We start from the raw sequence: 16,314 nt of genomic DNA, 5'->3' as shown, positions 1-16,314 counted from the left end.
GGTATGTATATATATATCGGTCAACATCTACAACTCATTGCTTTGATTATAGTTTTCATTTAGTACCATAAAGGTCAATTTATTTAATTACAAATATATTTGGTTTGGGTTATAAATGAGGGATATAATAATATACAGAGTGACTACATGTAAAATAAAACCAACAGTAGTATACCGCTGTTGAAAGTCATAAATCGATTAATAGAAAATTTTTGTGGGTTACAGACTTAAACTTAGGGACACACGTCATTTATTAGAGGAAAACAACAGAACAACAGAAACACTTAACTGCAACAAAAGCAAATTGCAACATACATAGAAACGGACTAATTGATGTGAATTTTTATACTTTGTTTGTCGAAGTAATTAAAGTGACATACATTGTCGAAAGTAGTGCGGTAAAACTTAGTATATGTGTTTGCTGTATTGTCATTTGGATTTAAAAAAAAAAGTGTTTGTTTTTAAACTATTTGCTTTGTAATGAGTTATTAATATTTCATATTTATCGAATGTCAATTTATACATATAAAACAAAGAACTATTTGTATATTACTTTGTTAATATGATGTTAATTTACACCATTGTTCTAGGAAGGAAGTGGCGCTCCGGTATACATTTTTAACCCCGTATATTACTATGTGACTACAATGGGTTGGTCACAAACCAAGATCCTGTAATTCAGTGGTTGTTGTTTATTGCTTCATGTCATACTTGTATTTCGTCTATTGCTTTAAATATAATTTATTTGAATTTGGCATTTCGTGGCCATTTCTAGTTTGCATTCAAGTATGTGTTTGCGCATTTTCGAAGGCCATGCGATGACATATATAGCTGTAACTATTCTACTTGATTTGTTATCTAGTGGTGAGCTATCTCATTTGCAAATACTAATCGTTATATAAAGTAGAATTCAAAAACTAAACATTTTAAAACTAATTAAATGAAAATACTTATGCGATGATGTTTTTCATTTTATTTTAGATCGACCTAACAATGCATATGGATGTGGTAAGTAATCTCAATCCTTCAGTGTTTACAAAAATTAAATAATGGCTCATTGAAAAGCTTTTAATCTAACATGTCTAAGTGATATTGTGATTTAAACTTGTCTGGATGATTTGTCGGTAGATTGATTTACATACACGTACTAAGGACTGAAACTTTGGTAATGGCATCTAAATTTGCAATTACTCATACACGTCATATTCAAGTACATGATATTTATAAACGTATACTATGTTTCACAAATCTAGACGTGTATATGTTAAAACAGGGTTAAACAAAGAACAAATGCAATGATTCAATTTGAAATTTTTATAATAAAACGTTCCTTATGACAAATCTGAAAAAAGATGCATTGGCATATTTACAGTTTAAAGTAATAATCTATCCCCATGTCAAAAACAACCGTAATATAATGTGAAGATAAAAGTCATGAATGTTTGTCTGAAGTTATAAGATATAATCTAGAAATAAAAAAAAATCCCATACAATTTACCTTTTCAAATGAACATGATTTTATTTTTCTAATTTCTTTTTATTGTTAAAAACCGTACTACTAATATTTCCTTTAGTATAGTCTGAATGTCACGAAGTCTACTGTTTTTTTTTCTAATAAATAATATCATACTAAATATTCTTATTCTATACTATTTAAAAATGACTAGAAATTTAAAATTTACTTGAATAAAGATTTAATGTATATCTATCTTACCTTATCAGTTTTTGGTGGGGTTCGTGTTGCTTAGTCTTTAGTTTCTATGTTGTGTCTTCTGTGCTGTTATTTGTCTGTTTGTCTTTTTATTTCAAGCCATGGCCTTGTTAGTTTATTTTCCATCTATGAGTTTGACTATCCCTTTGGTATATTTCGTCCCTCTTTAAGCAAACTCTTGTGTCTTGCATACATAAACGCATTGTTAAATTGATTGATGTAACTTAAATTCAAGTACTTTGCAAACAGCAGCATTTCCGAATTTTCAAGCATCTGAATTTTTTTTAACATCAAATCGGATCTGTTATACTTATGGAAAGATTTGGCCAGTTTGTGTAAAACTTGCATAGATGAAACGTTAAGATATAAAGTTGAGATCGCACAATACTCTTTTTTAAAGTTTCATTTACTTGCTTTAAACGGTGCAGACAATTACCGTAACAAAGAGATATTATTCCAACACATTGTGCTTACTACTAGGCTTGTGGTTATTTAGAGGATGAAGGTCTACTAATACAAATGTTTTATACACTGTTCCAAGTCTTCAGATGAATAACATGAATAAAGCAACATATTACATTATTTTAAAACTGGCCACGGAAACCACATTATATTATTTTATTCCTAATACAATAAAATTAACAAGTTTCTGGTATGTGTCATTGTTATAACTCGAATAATAAAAACCACCAACATAGAGCTTGCTTTAAGCATTAAGTTTGCCAAAAAAATAGAGAAATATCTTTTGTTTTTATAGAATTTTGATTAAAACATACTTCCCGAGATTACATAAAGTAACAAAGCTGTTACTTTCACGTATGCTAAAACAGTATATAATCACTGAAATCTGGAGTATTTTCTGACTTTACACCGGAATATTTGTGGATATCTACCTACATGTTGTTTGAAATCTAGCTGCAAAAACATTTTGTGTGTTATATAATTATCAAATTGTAAAAAAAAACTAGATTATGATTTTGAATTTCAATAAGCAGCAGTTAGTTTTGATATTCATTATTAAGAAAACATAAAATGTCTTACATCTTATAAATACTTACAATTCTTCTTACTATTGAAATTTACATTTAATTCAATTCATACTTTAATTTGTTTTAAACAAGTAATTTTCAAGGGTGTTGCAGGTAATTTGGAGTGTGTGTCCAGTTTTCACTCTGAAGGAGTTAACCTTAATATATAAAATAACGACATCTCTTTGTACTGATTTAATCATCAAACTTATGCAATACATCGTGATTTATCATAATGACTTGTGGTAAAAGAATGAATTTAAAACATATGGATAATACCAAATACTATTCATTTCTTTATTTTTTATGCGCAGGCCAATAACCGGGTTGAAATCTTTGGAAAACACGTATTTAGTTTAATGGCTAGTCTGCAACAGCTTTGTTATAGCAATTCCATTGTGCAGGATTCTTATATTATATAGTAATATCTGAATGGCTCTCATCAATGCAAAAATTAAAAAAAATCAGATTCAAAGCCTCCTTATTCAGGAACTCTACTTTTGTCTATCAAATACAAATCTAATCCAAAGAAATGTAAATTTTTCGTTAACTCTAGGCAATCTTACTTGAAGAATGTCCTTAAAATAGTAATTGTGTTAACATTTATGAAATGCATGCTTGAACAATTTCTGCGCAAAAGTATGTAACCATGGTTTTAAAGCAAACACAACAATAACAATGTATCGAACTTTCGTGTTATTTGTGCTATATTCTTTATTTACAGAAGTTAAATGCGTAAAAAGATTCCTGTGATATGTTTACTCCAATAATTCTTCATACAACTTTAAACGATATCAATTTGATTTTAAAGATTTATTGTTTGAAATTTAAAATTTCAGCGAATTGATGAAACTCAATCCACAGTTGACAGTTTTTTTTCACTTAACTTAATATTTGTACCGCAACGAATAACGCAACTAGTGTTTACCATTGTTTACTAATGTTAAAGTAATCACTGTCAAATTTATAGGTCCTCCTTGTTGCTTACACGATTTTGCTTCTTTGTTTGTGTGCATTATTTCCTCTTTTAACACTGATATCCTGCTTGATGTGATCAATTGATTCGAATCTTTAGTTATATCAATATTTGTTTAAAATTAGCGGCATGTAAACATAATGATGCAATGTTGAAATGCAATTTTATTGCACGCAACATAGATGTTTTGCTGCTAATATAGATATTTTCGTATTAGTCATATCATATTGATTCTTAATGTCAATTTTTTATATATGAAGGGATGTTAAGCCTTATATAATTAAGACACAAGTGTGGTACAAAATGGTCTTAATATTTATCAAATGTCCATTAATACATATCAAACCAAGAGTTCGATAACTCTACATGATTTAAATGATATTGTAATTATGCTTTATATGATTGCATTTATTTATTTAGATGTTCCCCACCCTGAGTGGTAAGTAATCTATATTTTATAGATTTAACAAGTTAATACATAGAATTAAATGTCGTCTATACAATGTACTTGAAAGCCTGTTTTTAAATGTGTATTGCCCTTGTATGTCGTTCGTAAGTTGCAATATACTTATACACGTATATACAAGTACCGGATGTAAATGCATGCATTTTTCATTGGATTGAAGGTGGGTGTTTAAACTACACAGTCTCCAATTCAACAATTACTAGTGAACCAATCTGATATTTTGAATCATTACAAAGTCTGTTATCAAATGTTGAACGATTTACTTTATCAACAAAATGCATCCCTTGAAGAAAGTAAATAATCCTTGTACTGCTCATCAAATGATCTTTTATATCACTTTATCTATATTTTTAGTTCTTCAGATGTACATTTTTTATTAATATTAAACATGGCATTAGTTATTTTCCAATTGTGAACTTCAAAAACAGTTACACAAATATAGCTTTCAAAATCTTGAATATTAAAATTTTCATTTTCATTTATTTACATTAATTATGAGGCTAAAAACGACTCACAATGTATTTGATATCCTGTTTTTATAACAAATTTTAAAAAGCTTATTTCTCGGGAAGAGGTTCAGATTGTTTATGCTTTAAACTACTAGTATGGACCGGAAATGCGTTAAATATCAAATCAATGTATGATAGGAACTAATTGTGTTTAGAAAGTGAGAGCATTGATGAAATGATCACAACTAGGGCAGGCATTGTGTACTCAAGTACTCGATGAGAAGGCTGAGTACTCGAGTACACTTATAGTACCCGGATACTCGTTTGTTTTCTATAAAGCTTCAGATATTTCTCCTTACTGTTTCCTCTCACTTTTGTTCCCTTTGAAATATCCTTCGAAATCTTAATACAAAAATATATATTCACAACGTGAAAACGTTTATCTGGAGACTTCGATGTGTTACAACTTTGTCTCAAATTTATCTATAATCGCAAAACGTTTCTTAACAGTACAAGCATAGTCTGTTCTTTCATGTGCAAAACTTGTTTTAACAAAACTTAGAAACAAATTGCATTTGAAGTTTTGGGTCAGATCATATGTCTGAGTAAGAACAAGAACAAAGTGACCTGCGGTGAACCCTAAGTAACTGTTAAGAGAAATTTGTAACGTAGTTTCACAAGGATTAACTCTTTCATTAACTTTCAAGCCGTAAACCTACCTTTGTTTGTTCATCAAGACCTTTTTTGAAAACGTGATTGGTACGAGATCTACATATCATTTCGTTATTTGAAGTCCAAGATTTTGTTGACAAATCATGAGACAAACTGTTCTATAAAAAATACTAACTCCACGGGAACAGATGATACAGATTGTCTATCAAGTCGGCTTTTATTAACATATTGATGGCTTTATTGTCATGTTTCTTATTTGATTCATGAAAACAGAAACAAAAATGGCTATTATGATACTAAAGTAGATTATGTTTTTACGAAACGGTGATCCGTTATTCATTTACATTAGACAAAAAGGACTAACGATACAAATGATAACCTAGGATCAAGTTTTATTCTGTAATCATACAGATTGAGGTCTGAAACAATACTTATTTCTTTCGTTTAGATGTCAAGCGATTAAATCATATTTTAAAGACATTGGATTATGAAAGGTAAACACCAAAATACCATATCCCGACACTAGACGTTAAAGATTTTATATGAGTACTCGTGAGCAACTCCAGTATTAAATTTCTTATCTTTTTACACCCTAATCATAACTAAATACACAGCATATTGGCTTTTTCGTTGGACTCATTAAGGCTGTATTTAAACGGTTATTTATGTGACTTATGGTTTCGATGAATGGGTTTTGTATTAACAACGGTAGAAAGCAATATTGCTGGCATATGTTGTATCGCCCTGCGAAAAAGAGATCGGATATACATGTACTACACACAGATTTAATGCTTTGTAGATCAGAGCAGAAATTGTCTGTTTGATTTGATAATTAACGTAATATTTGAATTTTGTTTTCTATGTATCGGTTATAGATGCAAAGAATATAGATTTCCCTAAATACGTGTTTATATGAATATTCCTGATGAGATGGGATCAAATGAATGGTGATCATTTTCGAAAGGAATATTAAACTACAATATGTTTTTTTCTACTTAGAGTGTAAGCAAAAATAAGTTTCATAGTATTGTGAAAAAAAAAATATATAGATTTACCTTTATATCAGATGAAAGGTGCAAAACATTTGAAGATAACGTGCACTTGCAGTCAACAAGATGTCTTTGAACTCATAAAGCGTTATTTTATCAAACATGACATTTTATTGGACAAGTTTGGAAATATCTATATTTGGAAAGTAATACATCAGTGAGAAAACTTTTATGAGACACGTACAATGTATCTATTTACGAAAGTCTCTTATGACTCAAACATGTAATACTATTAAAGATAGAAAATTTATTATACCTGGACAGTTGAATGGCATATATTTTTTAAGAGAAAGTTGAAAAAGAACAGTAAGCTATTTATCATTAATGATAAACCTCGCTTTAATTATTCTTTTAACATAAAATGGAAAAGCGGTGAATCTCAAAATGCATTACGAAGTGCAATAGATTTACATAAAGGCTGGTAACAAATTTCAGTGAGCTGTTATACAACGTTTCATAGAATAAAGCTATTCTTTTATCAACTTTACAAGAGCAACTACCACCAGGATTAAAGAGCCATATATTTATTAAAGAACTAAAATGATTCTGAAATTGATAGGTCAAATGATGTATCGCTCGGTTTCTTCTTATTATGTTTTTGCCTTCTTCAAATAAATTGTATCTCTATTCAGAGCAGCTCTCGGAATTTGAAAAAAGTAATCTTTGATTAATCAAAATTAAAAAAAAAAAAAAACACTTTTCGAATGTTTTCGCTAACTTTTAATTAATCACTCCTCCGAAAAGAGAATGGATTATGCACACATTGAGACTTAAATTTTTGGCAAAATATGTCTTAACTGTTTTGTTTTGCCATATATGTACCGTCAAAGCAACTATTTTGGTCTGCAGAACCATCATGCATCTTTTGCTAATCGCTAGATGTGTTATCTTTGCGACCACTTAATACCGTTTTGCTGGTTTGACCTTTTTTTTTAGTAATTTGTTTATTTTTCATATAAAGACAAAAACAATCAAGCAGGATTACACATATATATGTCGGCCTTTTAGCATTTGTGGCATTGTACACCTAATTTGGTAGTTGTTATCAAATAGTTCGTTTCTATGTATGTTGGCATTTGTTTTTGTTGTATTTCAGTGTTCCTGTTGTTCCTTTGTTTCCGTCTTATAGTTAATGTATTTCCCTCGGTTTTAGTTTGTAACCTGGAGTTTTTTTTCTCTCGATCGATTTATGACTTTAGAACACTGGTTTCATAATGTTACCTTTTTGTGCCAATTGTTTTTATCATTTGCGAAAAGAGAATTGAGTATGCACACATTGAGACTTAAATTTTTGGCAAAACGTGTCTTAACTGTTTTGTTTTGCCATATATGTACCATCAAAGCAACTATTGTCGTCTGCAGTATCATCATGCATCTTTTGCTAATCGCTAGATGTGTTATCTTTGCGACCACTTAATACCGTTTTGCTGGTTTGACTTTTTTTTTAGTAATTTGTTTATTTTTCACATAAAGACAGAAAACAATCAAGCAGGATTACACACATGTACAGTTTTAAGTATGGTCTTAAAGATATTATTATATAACTTCAACTCTAAATAGCAACACATAAAACAAAATATAACTATATTTTTTTCCGTACAAGTGATGAATTATTCAAATAACCTAGGACAGATTGTATAATTGCTGGTTTGACTTTGTTATTACTTTTCAAAAGGTGTTAATGGTATAATTGATTAGAATGTTGTTTACATAATTATTACATGTAGTAAATTCGACATTGGTTATTGTATAAAAATGGAATATTATCTAGTCCTATATAATAATGTTGAGGGATTAACCCCCATTAAGCAAAAACCCAAAATGACGTTAAATGGGTATATCATTGTGTTTAATTTCAGAGAATATATTTTGGAGCTGCTACTCGAGTATCACTCAGTATGTCTGACAAGGTCTCGATTAGTAGTTCTTCACTAGGTTATCATAAAGGATTTTGTTTAATCATTTTTATTTTTGAAAAATTAACCTTTTTCAGTTATTACTGCAGACAAGCTCATGGAAACAGAGAAGGTTGTAATGTTATGTAGGAAAACTATATCACATCTCCTGCAACACGTAAGATAATTTAACTTGATGATTAAATAATGATGGTAAATGTCTCCTGAGTTCTATAACTTAACTATAATATTTACTTACTACAAAAACTTGTCTTCTATAACAAATAAACCTAATAAGTTATGTTGCATAAAATCATTTTCAATGTTTGATTTAGTAAAAACTTTTTATCATGTTGTAAAGTATGTCTGCGAATTAAATATATATATATATATATATCGTGTGATCTAGCGGGACAGCTACAGTGCAGGCGATTTGGTGTAACGAGATCTAACATTGTTGGGTTGATGTTTAGACGAGTTGTATATACATAATGTACACAGCCATGTATCACCATCATTGCTGGTGATCCGATGGATAAATCTGTTGTAGAGTTGTCATAAAACATATTTTAATATCAAGCTAACAATTCTTATATCACGAGGTGTCATCTATATACCAGTAGACTATTTCAATACGCTATAAGACCATTTCACCATACCATAAGTTCATTTCATTATACCATAAGACAAATTCATTAATAGCGGCGAAAATTCCCCGCGAAATTCATCAGCAACATAGATTGTAAAGATTTAAAAAAAGACCGTGAAGGAATTTATTTTGCGGAATCGCTTTCAAGATGAATAAATTTATCGACTTTAGCGATGCGGAGCTGAAAAGACACGAAAGGCGACAAATACAGTAATAATATATAATAAATTCTTTATTTGAAGAGGGTAAACTAAAGCCAGGAATTTCGTTACCCCAAATTATTTAAAAACTTTACTAAATTCTGCCATAGATATGACGATTTGGTTTTGAAGTTTGGTTGTATCTTTAGAAAACTTATTTCAAACGGGATAGCACATTCTCATTTTTTGCGGATGTTGTTTACCGTGCCCAGAAAGTTAGAAACGATTCTGGTAAACTTATTGATCCTTTAAGTATTACTAATAGTAAAAAATTGAAAACAACACGTTTAATAATTTTTGGCGTCCGAAGCGCTTTTCTGGATTTACTTTCATCAGGAACGCTCAAAGCCAAACATTTGAAATCCGAAGATGTATAAGTACCGAAACCGTTGAAGAGCTATATGTAAAAAAAATAAAAATAAATAGCCAAATTCATCTAAAGCCAACTTTCCCTGAGGGAGTTGAAACCTTAGTTTCTTAAAATTTAAAAAATTTATAAAACGGACAATTTTGTTAAATCATGTCATTACCGAAGTACTGACTACTGAGTTGAGGATACCCTCGGAGACTGATAGTAAACTTATTCTAAAAGGTTACCAATTCATTACTGTTATTAGATATTTAGATATTGTTTTTTATTGGTATTAATATTGATTTTTTTTATCAGTAAATTAAAGGCAAACTAAATATTTCTATTATGTTATATACTTATACACATTCATGGATCTACAATCTGTCGATACCTTTATCACGGCATTGTACAATTCATGCTTTTTCTCACTGTGTATGACGTCTTTACACCAGCTAAATTCATTGGATGTTGGATGTGTACTGATTGATGATTAATTCTAAGATATAAAAAAGAAGATGTGGTATGATTGCCAATGAGACAACTATCCACAAAAGACCATAATGACACAGACATTAACATCTATAGGTCACCGTACGGCCTTCAACAATGAGCAAAGCCCATACCGCATAGTCAGCTATAATAGGCCCCGATAAGACAATGTAAAACAATTCAAACGAGAAAACTAACGGCCTTATTTTATGAAAAAATGAACGAAAAAAAAATAAATGAAGTTATCAAACAAATGCTGAAAGTTGATAAATATTTACTTTTCTATTTATTTTAGGAATTTATCTAGAGTTTTACATAGACATCTTCTAGCGTTTTACTCAGACAACTTCCGTCCAAAGGGGGAGGGGTGATTTCAATACTTAATTGATAGGGATGACGAGGGGGTTCCGGTGCCCTACTTTTTTCGTATAATTAAGATTCAAAATTTGCGTCAAAATTACCGTATGCGAAAGTGTGTCCTTTTTTTCCACTTTGGTTTGGTTTCATGAGGTGTGTTGAAAAATTGACTACCAAAGTGACAAAGAGGGAAAACTTATGGACAGAAACACAGCCAATAGATAGAAAAGTAAAGATTAATCAACTTTGTCATTTCAACCATCTATCGATCTGGACTATCTTTTAGCTTTTAGTTAACAATCATATTCAAGAATACGGCTAAATTATCATGGGTACAGGGAAAATTGATACAAGTTACGGGTTACACATTTTTCACCGTACCTGTCAACCTGATTTGCAAACAAATGCTTTAAGTAAAATATCTATAAAGAAAAAGCCAGATTTCTTTCATGATAGTTAAAATTTGGCGAAAAGAATATATGCCTGCATCCTTTTGTTTTAAGCTTGTATTGTTATTTAGTGTTGTTTTTTTTCGTTTTTTAGGGGTACAAACCTGTATGCGTTGCCTTGCGTGTCGCTCTCCGTCTTTTCAACTCCGCATCGCTGTGAGCAAACAGTGGCGGATTCAGAACGTTTTGTAAGGGGGCCCATTGGCTGAGCTAAGGAGGGGTCGCTACAGTCATGCTTCAGTGATTCCCTATATAAGCAAACAAATTATTCCAACAATAAAGCCCCCAGCCTCCATGGATCCGTCTATGGCAAATGCATTATTAGAGTCGATAAATTCCTTCACCTTGAAAGCGATACCATAAGGTCCCCAAAACGATTTCCTTCACAGTCTTTTCCGATGTTGCTGATGAATTTCGCGGGGAATTTTCGCCGCTATTAATAGATTTGTCTTATGGTATGATGAAATGGTCTTATGGTATGGTGAAATGGTCTTATAGCGTAATGAAATAGTCTACTGGTATAAAGATGACACCTCGTGATATAAGAATTGTTAGCTTGATATTAAAAGATGTCTTTATATGATAGTTAAATGACATAATAGTATGACACAAATGTTCCATGTTCAACTTTTTTGGATTCGAGCGTCACTGATGAGTCTTTTGTAGACGATACGCGCGTCTGGCGTATATACAAAATTTAGTCCTGGTATCAATGATGAGTTTATTTATATAGAGATGATTGTATAGTATACAAATCTATTGTTATGATATACTGAGGTGACAGAGTAGTATGCAAAAGTTGCTAAAAGTTATATTAAAATGTCTTTATAGTGTAAAATGTGTCTTTATGACGTAGCTCCGTGTTGTAATAAAGTGTCTTAAAAGTACATAAATTTATCTTAGTGATATAGAAAATTGACAGAGTATTATAGTCAAATGTCGTTATAGTGTATACATTTATCTTAGTGATATAGAAGTGTCGTCATAGTATAGGACATGTGCTACATGATATATCTCTACCCTTAATGATATGGTTATTGTTATCATAAGGCAGCGGTGGCGTTTCATATGTGACTGTATCTTGCATTAATTTGTATAATCCTTAAAAAAAGATTTTTAACTAATCTGTAACAATTCCATCTTTATGTCTTAAATATCATGTACTGAATTACGCCGCTAGAAAGGTAACATCCGGCCAACGAAAGCTTTATTGTTTTAAAGACTAGGTGGTCGAGTGGTCGAGCGAGTCGGATACAGTGCAAGGCGAGTTGGTGTTACGATATCTCAGTAGCATGAGTTAGAATCCCGGCGAAGGAATAACAAACAAATTGCGAAAGCATATTTACAGATCTATCATTGTTGGGCTGATGTTTAGACGAATTATATATATATATATATATTTATATTGTTAAGACGCCAGGCATATAAACACGGCAATGTTATCCCTCTTAGCAATGTAACCTGCATTTTAACATCTAGAATTTTAAAACATATAATGTTTGGTTTACATTGTAGGCATGTTTCTGCCATTTTCCTTGTTACAGGAGACCAGCAAGAAATGTAGAACATGTTTTAGTGTTAACGCCTTTAAACAAATACTTTGTAAATTTTATCTTTTTTTTAAATTTTATTTCTATCATTAGTGTTGCATTATATATTTTGTCTTTAGATAATCATGCAGAAGCACTTTCTATATTATTTGAGCAGACTTCTAGATCTGTTAACTTAATCATATATGATTGTTTTTAAATACTTTACTTCTACTAAAGGTTTCATTTCTGTAAATATTAATAATACAATTATACATTGGTGCCCCTTTTACAGCTAAAGCTGGTCCACTTTTTTTATGAATGTTTGAGAAAAAAATATATCCTAGAATATAAAGTTCATATATTTCTCGAATTTCAAAGAGTTTAAACTTGCACTAAAATTCGGAACTTCTCCTACCCAGACTTTAGGATTTCCATAGATTTCAATATGACCATTATGCATATGTATGTTTACTGGTAACATTTTAAAGTTTAGCTATGTCACTACGAGATGAAACATAGAGATCATAACTGGGAACCAGACGGTCAACAAAATTAATTATCTATGAATTGCAACCTATTAGTGCTGCATCATATATTTTGTCTTCAGATATCCATACAGAAGCACTTTCTATATTATTTTAGAAGACTACTGTTCACTTAATCATGCCTAATATTTGTTTAACTTTATTTTTACTATAAATGCTGCATCATATATTTTGTCTTCAGATATTCATACAGGAGCACTTTCTATATTATTTTAGCAAACTACTGTTTACTTAATCATAAACAATATTTTTGTTTACTTTATTTCTACTTTAAAAAGTGCTGCATCATATATTTTGTGTTCAGATATTCATACAAAAGAACTTTCTGTATCATGTTGGCAAACTACTGTTTACTTAATCCTGAAATATATGTTTGTATACTTTATTTCTACTTTCTACTATAAATGCTGCATCATATATTTTGTCTTCAGATATTCATACAGGAGCACTTCCTATATTATTTTAGCAAACTACTGTTTACTTAATCATAAATAATATTTATGAATTCTTTATTTTTAATATAAGTGCTGGTTTTTCGAGTGATTTGATTTTTTTTTTAGTGTAACCACTTTTTTTTTCGAGTGAATATGATTAAAAATGTAAACAAACAGACTTCCTTGCTGACAAGACATCACATAGAAGTTTGAGATTTATATACAGGGCTATACAAGGAGCATGTTAGTATTAGAGATAAAAAGATGTTATCAATCCGACATTATATTTTGTTAAAAAAGTTAATTTCAGCCTTACAATGATTGTATTCCAAAATGCAGAATAAAGCCCTTTTCATACATATACCAATGCAAGTGTAGAGGGAAATGCATTCACGGAATCTCTATATGTATTTGCTTAGATTTACATAAACTTAACTTTAACTCTTAAGCTTGTTATTGCATTGAACGCGACTATTTGAGACTAAATTCATTTTAAAATGTTCGGGTTTTTTTAAAAAGTAGTCCGGGTTTTTTGTGTGTGCGTCGAGTGATTATATAAATTTCATATAGCATAAAATAGTATATGTCAGTGTATTTACATTACAAAAAATGAAAAAAATAGGTACTTTTCAAGGCACGAAACCAATGCATTCAACAGTTTGAAAACAGTGTACTGACTGGCTTTACACTAGCTTTCAGTAATTGCGCATATTCTTATATCAATACTTTCTGTCTTTTTGTTGTTGTGATATTACAGTACCCGGCTACGTCCTTTCTGTGTTTTTGTTAGATGTTTTTCTATTTGTATCCATCTGATGAGTTAAGCCTTATTCGTTTGATTCTTATAGCTCGTTCTTATGTTTGTACGGTTACGCCTCTTTCCCAGGTAACGAATAATCCTGCTAACATGTTTCGCCCTGTTATATTATGTATGTATGTGTCTGTCCCAAGTCAGGAGTCTGTAATTCAGTAGGTGTCTTTTGTTGATGTGCTACATATTTGTATTCGTTAATTTTTTTTAACATAAATTAGGCCGTTAGTTTTCTCGTTTAAATTGTTTTACATTTGATATTTCGAGGCCTTTTATATCTGAATTTGCGGAATGGGCTTCGTTCATTGTTGAAGGCCTATAATTGTTAATTTTGGTGTCGTTTTGTTTCTTGTTGAGAGTGCTCATTGGCAACTAGAAAAGGTCATTTATGTGTAAAGTCAAGAATGCCTTTTTTCTAACTTAATTTAAAAAAAAAACTGGACCATTTATCAGCAATTAACTGATATTATCTCACTCGAAAAAACCCGATCTACACTCGAAAATAAATTGGACCGATTTCGAAAAACCACGATCTTTGCCGGACACTATACCTACCATGCTACTGTTTACTTAATCATAAATCATCTTTTTGTATACTGTATGTTTACTATTAGTGCTACATTACATACTTTGTATTAATATATTCACCCAGAAGCACTTTCTATATTATTTAAGCAGATTACTGTGTACTCAATCATAAATAATATTTTGTATACTATTTTGTTTTATTTAAGTGCTGCATCATATATTTTGTATTCATATAATTATACAGAGGAAGAAAAGAGGGACGAAAGATACCAAAGGGACAGTCAAACTCATAAATTGAAAATAAACTGACAAACAACAGAACACATGACACAACATAGAAAACTAAAGAATAAGCAACACGAACCCCACTAAAAACTAGGGGTGATCTCAGGTGCTCCGGAAGGGTAAGCTGATCCTGCTCCACATGTGCCCCCCCCCCCCCCCCCCCCCCCCCCGTCGTGTTGCTTATATGATAAAAATTACGGTAAATAGTCTAATTCGGTAGGTCACATTTATGAAAGGGAAGGGGATTGTAGTTACGACGTAAGAAACATATCCAATATCATTTATGAAACGGTTATTCCATAACAGTCAACTAACTCGTGATGGCGTCCGTAAAATTTACGAAGGGATGATTTCAACTTCACCATTTGGAACTCTTGGTTTAATAGCTTCCTTGTGAGCAGCAACCCTCTATCAAGAAAATCATGATAGGAAATGCAAGCACAAGAATATCGTATCAATTGGGAGATATATACCCCTATGCATGTGCTGCTGGAGTGTTGCTACTTAGAAATGAAAAGTTCACAATTGGAAAGCAGAAATCATCTATTTTGTCGTAAAGTTTTGTTTTCAACCGACCCTCATTGTCAATTTCTAGATGAAAGTCAAGATATGAGGCCGACTTAACTGTATCTGTAGTATCGTTTATCTCTAGTTCGATGGGATAGATGCGTTCCACATACTGTGGATTCATTTATTTTCGTGGGTACCAATTTTCGTGGATTGATGAAAACTTGCATCTTCGTGGATATATAAATTCGTTGTTTATGTCAAATTATGCATACATTCCTTTAGAAAATCTGTATTTCGTTGATCAATTAAATTCGTGGTTCCCTTGTCCCTACGAAATCCACGAAAATTGGTATCCAACGAATATTAATGAATCCACAGTAGTCAACAAATTTTGAATTATTTAGTGAAAGAACATCATCTATATAGCGGAAAGTAGAGTTAAAGGATATCGCTAACTTCTTATCTTTCTTCCTAAGAAGTTCGTGCATGAATTCAGAAATAGAGGGCACAATTTGTTCCCGTTGTAATGCCGACAGTCTGTTGAAAAACACGTCCTCCGAACGTACCAAATATGTTGTCAATCAAGAAATCAAGCATTTTGATAATGTTAGTTTCAGAGAATGTTTTGTTTGAATCAGAGTGATCCTTTACAAAGTAGAATTTATCCCTCCCTAAGACAAATACTTATATCTACGTTGGCCATTCTTTTTTATGAAACAAAACAATACCAACTCTTTCAATTTGTCTTTTAGTTTGGAATGTTGAATACTTGTGTAAAGAGTAGAAAAGTCAAATGTTGTAAAACTATTACAACATGAAAGAGAGTTAGATTGTATGTACTTTAAAAGATCTTTGGAACTTTTAAGTATCCACATCTGATTCACGCCACTTCTAGAAAAGGCGGTTTCACAATAACGTTGAAGCCCG

The 16,314-nt window shown here is 31.1% G+C and overlaps 1 protein-coding gene across 1 annotated transcript in view; it reads left to right on the top strand.

Moving 5' to 3' along the window:
* Positions 1-14,537, top strand: part of LOC139485342 (uncharacterized) — a 35,863-nt gene extending 21,326 nt beyond the window's left edge. The window contains exons 4-7 of the mRNA XM_071269758.1: positions 982-1,008; positions 4,136-4,154; positions 8,345-8,424; positions 12,258-14,537. Coding sequence (XP_071125859.1) covers positions 982-1,008; positions 4,136-4,154; positions 8,345-8,396 — 98 coding nt within the window. The 3' untranslated portion in view covers positions 8,397-8,424; positions 12,258-14,537. The remainder of the gene's footprint in view (positions 1-981; positions 1,009-4,135; positions 4,155-8,344; positions 8,425-12,257) is intronic.
* The last annotated feature ends 1,777 nt before the right edge of the window (positions 14,538-16,314 follow it).

The sequence above is a fragment of the Mytilus edulis genome, chromosome 8 (genome assembly GCF_963676685.1).
Source record: "Mytilus edulis chromosome 8, xbMytEdul2.2, whole genome shotgun sequence".
Taxonomy (NCBI): Eukaryota; Metazoa; Mollusca; class Bivalvia; order Mytilida; family Mytilidae; genus Mytilus; species Mytilus edulis.
The sequence above is the reverse complement of the archived record's forward strand: the minus strand, read 5'-3'. Positions and strand labels throughout refer to the sequence as shown.